Here is an 11,784-nt window from a genome sequence, read left to right on the forward strand (position 1 = left end):
CCGCCACAGAGGTGAGCCTGCGGCGCCCTAAGGCGGCTTCTAAAGGGACACTTTCACTTGCTGGCTAGAAGAGACACGTGAATCCAGTGGCTGCCCCCTTCATCTACCCCTGCATGACTACTGCTTGAAGACTGTTTTGATAAAATATGAAGATTAAAAACATATACTGTATACCATTAAAATGAGATGGGCTAAATCCGTTGAGAAATGGGTGTTGTCGAGCCTTCGGTTTGGCCCCTCCAAAATTGTTTTACAAAAATTGACACTAGAAAGCGCATGCTAATGAACGCTAAATTTCGGGCAAAAATTATGAAAAACACGACGGCGCGTAGCAACGCCAGACCACGAAATCTCCTCAGGGTCCCAAGCAGTTTCGTTACGTTGAGGGACCGGGCCCTCCCGTAGTATTTCAGGCGCGTAGCATTCCAACCAGATCTGCGTTTCTCCTGCATGGAGTTTCCCTGTACCGAAAATCCTGCGGCACCTTGGCCCTCAACACAGGACCCATTGGAGGAGAGCCCCTCTCTTTGGCACCTTCGCTGTCGCAGCGCTCGAGCTCGCACAGTAACTGCCGAATTCAAGGCACCGCAGCAGCCGCAATATGTTAGGACAGCTCTGTCCCGTGTCAGCAACTGCCTTGTTCGTTGTACTGCTCTGCTTCCCAATCGTTAACCAAATTATGAGACTTTTAGCTTGGCCCGACTACTTCAATCTTAAGATTCCCGGGACCATTCATAGGGCCACGGGACCATCCATGGACCCTAAATCAGCGCTCACCAGCCCAGCGTTCCACCAGCCGTTAACACCAACCATCGGTTGCGAATAGTATATTTTGTTGGAGGTTGCTTTGATCGTAGTTAGAATGTTATGGGTTTCATCCGGCTGACGTCTGGCAGGCTGCAGCTGGCAGCGGTTCAGGCCGTTAGGCCTAGTACTCCTCGCCCTCGTCCTCGGCGTCGGCAGAGTCGATGCCGACCTCCTCGTAATCCTTCTCCAGGGCGGCCAGATCCTCGCGAGCCTCGGAGAACTCGCCCTCCTCCATGCCCTCGCCGACGTACCAATGCACGAAGGCGCGCTTGGCGTACATCAGGTCGAACTTGTGGTCGAGGCGGGCCCAGGCCTCGGCGATGGCGGTGGTGTTGGAAAGCATGCAGACGGCGCGGCTGACCTTGGCCAGGTCACCGCCCGGCACCACGGTCGGCGGCTGGTAGTTGATGCCCACCTTGAAGCCGGTCGGGCACCAGTCGACGAACTGGATGCTGCGCTTGGTCTTGATGGTGGCAATGGCGGCGTTGACATCCTTGGGGACGACGTCGCCGCGGTACAGCATGCAGCAGGCCATGTACTTGCCGTGGCGCGGGTCGCACTTGACCATCTGGTTGGCCGGCTCGAAGCAGGCGTTGGTGATCTCGCCCACAGACAGCTGCTCGTGGTAGGCCTTCTCGGCCGAGATGACCGGTGCGTAGGTCACCAGCGGGAAGTGGATACGCGGGTACGGCACCAGGTTGGTCTGGAACTCGGTCAGATCAACGTTGAGGGCGCCGTCGAAGCGGAGGGAGGCGGTGATGGAGGAAACGATCTGGCCGATCAGCCGGTTCAGGTTGGCGTACGACGGACGCTCGATGTCAAGGTTGCGGCGGCAGATGTCGTAGATGGCCTCGTTGTCGACCATGAAGGCGCAGTCCGAGTGCTCCAGCGTGGTGTGCGTGGTCAGGATGGAGTTGTAGGGCTCAACCACGGCCGTGGCCACCTGCGGCGCCGGGTAGATGGCGAACTCCAGCTTCGACTTCTTGCCGTAGTCGACGCTCAGGCGCTCCATCAGCAGCGAGGTGAAGCCAGAGCCGGTGCCGCCGCCGAACGAGTGGAAGATGAGGAAGCCCTGCAGGCCGGTGCACTGGTCGGCCAGCTTGCGGATGCGGTCCAGCACCAGATCCACCACTTCCTTGCCGATGGTGTAGTGGCCGCGGGCGTAGTTGTTGGCGGCGTCCTCCTTGCCGGTGATGAGCTGCTCCGGGTGGAAGAGCTGGCGGTAGGCACCGGTGCGCACCTCATCGACCACGCTCGGCTCCAAGTCGACGAACACGGCGCGAGGCACGTGCTTGCCTGCACCAGTCTCCGAGAAGAAGGTGGAGAAGCTGTCATCGCTGCTGCCCAGCGACTTGTCAGATGGGATGGTGCCGTCCGGCTGGATGCCGTGCTCGAGGCAGTACAGCTCCCAGCAGGCATTGCCCATCTGGACGCCAGCCTGGCCCACGTGGATGGAGATACATTCGCGCTGAAACAGACAGGGACGGACGCTGTTAAGCATTTGCCAGCCACAAGACAGTTCAGGAGTGCCCTGAACCCCGCGCGCAGAAACTTAAGTTCAGACAACGAGATGGTTTGAGCGACAAAAGTTTACCTTAAATGTGACTTCATGGCTATCAGATATAGCTGATTTCGGCCATTCAGCATTCAGCATCCAGCATCAGCATTTAAATGCCAACGGTCAGATACGCAAAATAAAAGACCCCCCGAAACACAGAAAATACTTCCCAATTTCCAATGCGACCCACTCTCAGGGAAATGTCAGAGGGCATAACCACATTCCTTCTAAAAAAAAATTGTCAGCCCCGCTGCACCCCGACATCCGGCGACATCAGCGCCCCTGGCGGTCGCCGTCGTAACGATCGCAGCCCCCACCCCGAGGTCACGTGTCGGGCAGATGGCGCGGTGAGTCACGTGCCGTGACGTCACCGGCGGTGAAAGGCGGCTACGCCCCGGGGCGTAACTGCCGCCGCCCGCGCAGGCCGGGAACAAAGGGCACCGGACTGCGCGACCCGGATTCGCGCGCGGCCGAGCCAGGGCACCGCGACGGCCCCGTATGCGGGGGTCGCCACTGCGCGCACAGCCTCGGAGTTTGCTGCACACGCAGGGGGGGGGGGGGGATAGGATAACTGAGAGCCACGTATCCGCCCCACCCTGAGCGGACAGGCCGCCACCACGGCAGTCCGGCAGCTAATATCGGACAGGGAGTGACGTGGATCAACAGCCCACGAACTGCGCTGCATGCGCCGCCCGCAGCCATTGATCGAAAGCGGCACCAGTCTTCCCAAGAGGAACGCCTCGACCTTCGTCCTTTTTCCAATACTGAAAAACCATGGCCGCCATAGTCGGCGCAAATCCAGGCGTCGAAAAAGTGCACTATCTGGCGGAAGAACAGATAAGAGCGCAGCGAAAGCGGATCATCGCTAGCTGGCGGCCACTGTGCCTCCCTCGATCATTGATCTCTGAGGACGCCATTTTCCAGCCAACATTTTACCACCCGGTATCAGCTCACCGACCACTGATCGATACAAACCCGCAACACTCACCATGATGAAGCGGAGTTAGATGCTGCTGTCGACTGAGAAAATGATCGGGCTGCGCTACGAAGCCTTAGGACCAAGTTCCTCAGTACGCCAGACCGCTTTCAAATTCACTGATACCAACGGCAGGGCGCGGCCCGCTTATGTAGACTCAGCCGTGCTGCGCGCTGATTGGTCGGCGCCGGCGGACGTGGCGGCCGGGGTGGCGGGTGGCGAGCTGCGAGCGGCGCCGGCCGGCCGGCGGGAAGGGTGCGCCCCGGGCGTCGCCGCGGCGAGCCGCGGCCGCCCGGCCCGCCGTATCGCCTTTAATGGCAATGCAGGGCCGGTGGGCAGCTGCGGACATTCACGGGGCCGGTCGGCCTGTCGCCGCTCCGGCCGGCTCGGGCTCGTCGTGGTCATGATCAGCGGGCCGCAAACGATCGGGGGACGAAACAACCAGCGCCGTGCACCACCGCCAACCGTCACCAGACGGCGGCGCATGGGCCTTGTGGTGCCCTCCATCAGTACGGTTCCGCGGCCGCCCACTGGCCCGGTGACGTCAGCGTAGAGTTGACGTCAGAGGTGTGCTGCCGGCGGGCAGCAACAGCAGCTGCACTGAGCGGTACTGCATGAGCACGCCCTCCATCCCTTATTTGGCCTGTCGCAAGCATTTTAGAACCACCGCATCACATGAAGGGGCAACGGCAACCAAGTATAGGAAAACCGCATTTAAACTGGCGTCACCGTTGGCACAACCGCTCGCAATGTTGACAGAGGGTTCCGTCAGTACTGGTTTGTGCCCTAATAGTTTTTTAGTCCGTCGCATAACTGCGGGAAAGGGAAAAATAAATATCACAAAATACGTGTTCCGTCAACTCTGCTCCTGTCATGCTCCAAATCGGTGTTCCTGCATTAATTCGTCCGCTTTGTCAGTCGCGGGGAACTAAAAAGCTACTCGCGATGTGTTGTCCAACCAGACATGACCGGATTGAGGCACTGCTTTTAAAAAGACCAGTATCGGGCTATCGACGGTAGAGCCCCTGAAGACCACCGACGGTTGGGCCCCTTAAGATCGGACTATCGACGGTCGGGCCCCCAAAGATCGGCGTATCAACGGTCTGGGCCCTAAAGCCACCTATACAGTATAAACACTTACGCTTTGATTGCACTGGATCGGGCCAAAGACGCCTGATATACGCTAGGGATGCATTTCGCGCCCGTCACGGAACATGTGCGGACGGTCGTGAGCCCTAACCCTGTGTGTGCTCAGAGACTTCGGTTATGGGTCGAGCTCAAACAGAGAGTAGGGGCAGACTTAAGTGGCTTACGTATGACAGCGGGATGACAACTTGCTCAAATTTATGGCGTCATTGACAACACATGGTTCAGATGTGACAGCTGGACTGGACTTCCGTACGTGCTGTTGATCACCCACGAGCTTCAGGGTTTGTTCTTAGAGGGAATGTTTCACATTTGAAAATATTGAGGGAAGCATCAGAGATGATGAAACAAGCTCACTTTTAACTATCGGTATACTTTTTATGTAGAAAAGACTCCTCTAGACAGCACAATTGCCTGTTCAGTAAATGTGCTCCCCAATGCGTCATGTTTTGATCGCGTCATTGTACCTTGCACAACATGGATTGAGAGTCAATGGACGGTGGCGATTTTATCTGGAAATCGTTTTCTTGGCCTTTTATCGGAAATCGTTTTCTTGGCCTCGATCGCTGCATGGCTTATTTATTGACAGGATTTGAATGACGTTATTATAACGTGAATGCCCAGGTGGCTTTAAAATGCTCTCCCAGAAATACTCGTCTTATTTTCGCGGGCATGTAGCTCAGAAACTAGAGCGGCTTAAGATTGGGCAGGGCAGGATTGTGAATAGTATCAAAAGGTCTTCAAAGTGATTTCTTCAGTTCAAAACCCCTGATAAATACGGAACACCCCTTTAATTGGACGTACTGTGATACCCCACAACGCGATGAATGGTTCAGTTATCATGGTGCAATGCTGTTACGATGCCGCTATTTGCTTTGCTATGTTGCACCGTCTTTAATGGTAAGCCGTGCATCTATGGAATCAGAGGTACGGGCTTCGATTCCTCGCAGCGCCCGCCCTTTCCGCTAGAGAAAGAGGTAGGTGACGTCATATACTCACTAACTGAGTACGTCATAAAGCCACAATTGCACCGTTCCGAATCTTTCCCGTATCACCCCAATGGCATCATTATAAATTTCCCCACATGACCCCAACGACACGATCCCGAATCTTCCCCACATGTCCCCAATGGCACCATCTCGAATTTTCCCCACATGACCCCAGTGACACTATCCTGATTCTTTCCCGCATGACCCTAGTGACGTTATCCCAAACATCCCTCACATGGTCGTAATAACACCCTCTTAGATCTTCTCCACGCAATGCCGATAGTTGCAGCAGGATCACATGACTTGCAATGGACCCCTTACATGCACAAATGTAGCGTGTTGCGGTAAAACATAGACACTGCATTGTGTGACATCCCAATGTTTCTGGAAAGAGTGCGGGCATTCAAAGCATGATCGTCATCTAGCCGTGAAGCCCAAATCTGCATCTGTGGTTTGCAAAGCATCTGTTTTCTGTTTTGGTTCTAAAAAAAGCTATCATATCTCGTGGAAATAGCACTGTGGGAGGTACTGTTGTACAGTGGAGCGCGGCGGCTTTTGTCAGTCCTGACCGACGCCATGCAGCTGAGCGGCCCCAGTGGCCATGCACCCCCGCCCCCGCAGCTGAGGGGCCCCAGTGGCCATCCCCCCCCCGCAGCTGAACGGCCCCAGTAACCATGCCCCTCGCAGCTGAGCGGCCCCAGTAACCATGCCCCCCCCCCCGCAGCTGAGCGGCCCCAGTGGCTATGACACCCGCAGCTGGGCGGCCCCAGTGACCATGCCTCCCCTCCCCGCAGCTGAGCGGCCCCAGTGGCCATGCCCCTCCCTCTACCCCGCTGAGTCAGTACCGAGGCAGGATCGATAGCTTTGGTGAACATCGAGCGAACTCTAGTTGGCCACTTCAAGCTTCGATCCCCGGGGGGTATGATCGCAGCGTCGTCTGGCCGCCCGGCCCACCGGCTCCGAGGGGACCCGTCGCTGTCTGCACCAAACGGCACGCGTTTGTCATGCAGCCGCAGCGCATCTGACGTTCAATGGAACGCACCAAAACGGTATTGGGTCAAATGAAACGGGTTTGGGGGTGCATAAAAAGAAATGATTGACGCCTGCGGCTAGTACGGTACTTTTCTTCACGTCAGCTGTTTGATTTTCATACGTTGAAATATTTGTGCAAAGTGCCGTCTTGGGCATGATTAAAACTGATCTTCGCTTCAAATCGCTGATCGATCGTTACATTGAGATGAATCCCGGTGAGAATGCGCCCTGTTTCCAAGATCTTTTCCCCACAAACCGTCTCTTGATTCCGGAATTTGGAAGATTCAAGGAGCCAGCATAGAACTTACTCGGAAATCTAGCAAGAACCGGGATGTAGCACTGAACTGTTCCATGGAAATCAGCAAGAGACACTATTCAGTCTTATAGTAACCCGTGTAATCCGACAAGAACCAAGATTCAGTCTGAAATATGCACAGAAGCCAAGTAAGAACCAAGACCCAGCGTGAACCATACTAAGTGGTCAAGCAAAAACCTTAATCCAGCCTAGTATATGGTCAGACATCCAGCAAGAACCCAGTTCTACCCTGCATAATGACTGTCATCATATTGCATCATACTGCTGAGGATCTAGAAAAAGGAACCAATGACCAGGGTAGAATCAAAGGAGCCGGCGAGAGAACGATCTTACCTGAAATTCTGGCCAGGAACCAGTGCGTATTAATGCGCTGCGCTTAGAAATGTGACTTCACGTTAGCAAGTGTTACGAATCGGTGCTGGACATCTTTTATTTCGCACGATGTATATGTCCGATTGCAAATGGCTGCCAAACAGTAACCAGCGCTGATGTTCACGAATAAGACAACGGAAACCAGCACCACCAGAGTCTGGTGTCTAAGTGATGGAATAGAAAAAGGGAGCCAGACCTGATATCTGCAAAGAACCGATAGCAACCAGGGACCAGGACCTGGTCTCATGAGAACACCGATGACAGCTACAAGCCAGAGTCTAGTACTTTGGAGACCAATAGAAACCAGGAACGAGATGTCTGGCGCCTGTGAATAAATCAATGAGAATGAGGAGCCAACGTACTGAGTGCTGAAAAATAATGAAACCCAGGAAAAAGGCTCCAGTTTTCGCAAAAAGCAATGGAACCCGCTTCCAGGCAAAAAAGCAGGAGCTTAAAGCCTGTTTTGTCTTTGTATCAAGTAGAACTGTTGGACATCAACAGGCTTGTTTTCATGACGAAACAACTGGGAACCAGATGCAGGACTGGAAACCAGAAAACATACTCGCAGATGGTGCCTGCGATTTTCGAGATACAGCATTCATATACAGTTACTCTCGGGGCAGCCTTGTCTGATAACCCCGTTACATAAAAAGCTGTCTGAGTTATGAGGTGGTTCTTCTGCATGTGCTGTATAGTGCAAACTAAGTTTAGGGTCAGGTTTTTGCGATTTTTCACTCCAAGAACCATAACGCGGGAGCGTTGCTACGTTAGAATGAAAAAGAGCCGTTTTCACAGTGCATCGTATGTTTGTTGCCGAATACTAGCTGCTTTGAGTGCTAGGCTACGCCCCAAAAGTCTGGAGCAGTTCCTTTCTTAAAGTTAAGTTTGTATTGCACGTGCCATGCCACAGTGTTGGAACGAAATAATGACAGAAAGTGAGACCCCCACCCTACCTTGTTCCTATGCGGCGAATCCCCGCACCCAGCAAAGCTGTCTCCGTGCGATATGGGAGGCACATATGATGTAAGCATTTAGGAGCCATGTGTGACGTAGGGCTCCATCCATCGCCAGATGTGCCGCCCAGAGGCGGCCGGCTCCACGAACCACATAATGTGCCCAGCCCGTCTCGGCCCGTTGCCGCCGGCGCTCGCCCGCCGCTGCTCGCCCTGGCGGCCGCCCGCCGCAACCGCCGCGGCGGCAGCGGCGGGGGGAGTCTCGGCGCACCAGCGGCGCGCGCCAGTCAGCTGATCGGCCACGGCCCAGGGCAGGAGGCAGGGGACGCGAGGCTGCAGCAGTGGCCGGCACCACCTGACGCCATCAGAACTCAGACGAGTGGCCAGTTCCAGTCCGTGTGGTGACGTCACGTGTCATCAGCGCCCAGACCAGAGGCCAGCTCCTGTCCGTGTGGTGACGTCACGTGTCATCAGCGTCCAGACCAGAGGCCAACTGCTGTCCGTATAATGACGTCACGCGTCATCAGCGCTCAGACCAGAGGCCAGCTCCTGTCCATGTGGTGACGTCACCAGCGTTCAGGCGAGTTGCCTGTTCAAGTTTGTGTGATGGCTTCACACAAACTGGAACTGCCAACTCCGAGCACGCACTGGTCACGTATCTCTTATGACAGCGTCAGTTTCGCAGCCTCAGAACCACTGTGGACCCGCGCTCTCATAATAAGCGACGAAATTGCCCGCAGTATGACCGGGTGAATCTGGCTGAACTTTTGACTATTTAGCAGATTTATTTGAGCTTTTCCCCAGTGCAGAAGTCGAGCCGTCGCATGGGTGGCATATTCTGCGACCTTGTGAAAGTCTGGAAAATGGCTTGGTATTAGTGGTTCAGCCTGCAGTGATCCGTTTTACCTTTGTGACCGCTTTTTGAATCATTGTCCTTCCTGTCAGAACTTTCGTTATAACTTTATTCTTTCCTTCGTCAGTTATCGAAAAGCTAGATTTTACCTGCCATCGTTTTCGTGACCCACTCTTTTCTTTGAGCTCAGTTGCGATCAGCCAAGAATTCGTCCTTCTGGTAAGAAGGTTCTGGCCTAAAAGGATCATGAAAATACCGTTCATCGATAGCAGATCTTCTCTTAGACTGTACATCTTTATCAACATTTTGCTGTATACCTTTAACTGCGGTCTCAAACTCGAAGAAATACAAGCAATGAACCTCAAATGAGCAATGAGTCACCTCGAATACAAGGAATGAGCCTCAAATATCAGACCGAGCCCTACTGCCAGGGGTCCTTAATGTGAACCACATCCAGCCCTTCACTGCCTGCAGCCTTCCAGACAGGCCCTCGCTCTTTGGTACGGAGAGACCCTTATGGCCTCTCTTCCGGCCCCTCAAAAATTGCCCCTGATCGACTCCGGTTCTCTGGCCAACACAGAGCGCCCTGCTAGGCATTATGGGCCTCTGACCAACACAGGGGCCCCTTGCTGACTCAGGGTCCCTGACCAATGTAAATCACGGACCCCAGCCTTGCCCCTGCTTGGGAATTAGGCCTTAAGGCCCAGAACGGCGCGGAACCTACTGTTCGGTACTGATGGTGTCTGGCAGCATAAAGCCACCATGGGCTCAGGGGGCTCCCAATTGGTGCCAAGAGCTCTCTGACTGACATTTATTGGCCCGGCCCTGCGAGTCATTGCAACTTAATGCGACCTCCAGCCGTCTCTTCAGTCCCTGTGATCCTCAAAGCGAGCCCCTATTGTCGGACCCTACCCCTCCCTTCCCCCTCCACCACGCGTGCGCCACTCATATAAGGCCCCCACAGCCCAAGCTTATCTTAAAAGAGCATATGGGAAGTTGCTTCGACTTGAATACGCACGATGTTGTGACACACTTTCCTGAACCACTAGTTTACTTTTCCTGTCGCTAGGAATCTTCTCACTATGTTTAGACAATGACAATACTGCGAAGCCTTGGTCGGCGGGAGGTAAGGACGACATAGTGTTTCTCTCATTGTTACGTTGCTTGAAGTCCACGCCGTTACGGTGAAAGACAAGGCGTAAATGTAGCAATATTCCTGGTATTCGGTATAAGTGCGACTAAAAATCAAATTCGGAATGAGAGTTTTCCGCTCGCTCCAAGAAAACAACATTAGGCACAGTTTTCGGTAGTTCCAGTCCCTTCCAGCAGTGCCTGCCTCTCGCTCTCACGGCGCGCAGAGCGCCCGACCAGCCGCGGTTGGAAGCCTCTTTGGGCGTCGAGCGCTGTCCGCCCCGTCCGGCCGGTTTGCCTGCCAAGCCGGCCGTCTCTCCTGCGGCCCCGGCGCAGCCGGCCCGCTGGCTCGGTGTGTGTGTGTGTGTGTGCGGGTGGGTGGTTGTGTGTCCGCCCGGACAGCGGCGCAGTCGGTAGGCAGGCGTGCGTGGGCAGCGCCCACGCAGAGAGAGCGAGCGCTGACGTCAGCTGGCAGCAGTCAGGGTCGCAGGTGCTGGACGTGCAGGGCCAGCGGCGGGCAGCTGCGGGCTGTGTCCACAGGTTTTAGACTGAAAAACATCGGGCGTTCGTGGCACCCGTTCGTTAAGCGTCTGTCATATTTTGTGTTGGCCCTTTCAACAAAATCAATGAAAATTAATTAAATTCAGCAGTGCATGCATAAACACTATATTTTGTAAGACAGATCAATCGCTAAGTCCTTGACCAAAATCGATATACACTGATACACTTCTGCTTCATTACGCGAACATGCGACGCGTTTCGCAACTGACAACGGCAGCATTGTCGGGCAGAAAATCCACACGCACCGTGTACACCATGATGGTTTAACATACGAGCGTGGAAGAAGCGGCATAAAAATGCCACGCAAGCACATGCGGTGACACACGACCCAGCCTCAAAATACACAGATGCATTGGATTGCATCCCCAACAGCCCAATGGATGCGATGGAACCATGTTAGACGCTGAAAAAGTGTGTGAAAAAGTGACGCTGACCCTGGACGCTGAAAAAGTGTTTTAAGGCCAGGATTATCAATTCAAGCGAGTAATAAATTATGTCTAAGATACTAAAATTAGAAGCCTAGACTGGAGCGTAGCATGTAAATATATGTTCTCGCATATCATAAAGCATTTGTTTTTACCATACGGTGTTAAAAAGTTCACACGTGTACTTTTTCTATGTTTTATATTGTATATGTTATTATGAAACACGACACGAGCTTTGGTCGTGTGCTTATGTTAAACCATCATGGGGCACACTGTACTTGTGTTTTTATGCAGAAAGCATCAGTCAGGCACGCCTGACGCTGCAGCAATCGTTAGGTGCAGAATGCCTCACGATTAGTATAAAAAGCACACACACACACACACACACACACACACACACACACACACACACACACACACACACACACACACACACACACACACACACACACACACACACACACACACACACACACACACACACACACACACACACACACACACACACACACACACACACACACACACACACACACACACACACACACACACACACACACACACACACACACACACACCACACACACACACACACACACACACACACACACACACACACACACACACACACACACACACACACACACACACACACACACACACAC

At 53.9% G+C, this 11,784-nt stretch overlaps 1 protein-coding gene across 1 annotated transcript; it reads right to left on the minus strand.

Moving 5' to 3' along the window:
* Positions 1–812: 812 nt before the first annotated feature.
* LOC119111815 (tubulin alpha chain) lies at positions 813–3,511 on the minus strand. The gene is made up of 2 exons (XM_037235634.1): positions 3,354–3,511; positions 813–2,275 (listed from the first exon to the last, which is right to left on the minus strand). The coding sequence occupies exons 1-2, from the start codon at positions 3,354–3,356 to the stop codon at positions 929–931; spliced, it is 1,350 nt and encodes a 449-aa protein (XP_037091529.1). The 5' UTR covers positions 3,357–3,511; the 3' UTR covers positions 813–928.
* Between the last annotated feature and the right edge of the window lie 8,273 nt (positions 3,512–11,784).

This window comes from Pollicipes pollicipes, unplaced genomic scaffold (genome assembly GCF_011947565.3).
Source record: "Pollicipes pollicipes isolate AB1234 unplaced genomic scaffold, Ppol_2.1 Scaffold_7261;HRSCAF=8764_pilon_pilon_pilon, whole genome shotgun sequence".
Taxonomy (NCBI): Eukaryota; Metazoa; Arthropoda; class Thecostraca; order Pollicipedomorpha; family Pollicipedidae; genus Pollicipes; species Pollicipes pollicipes.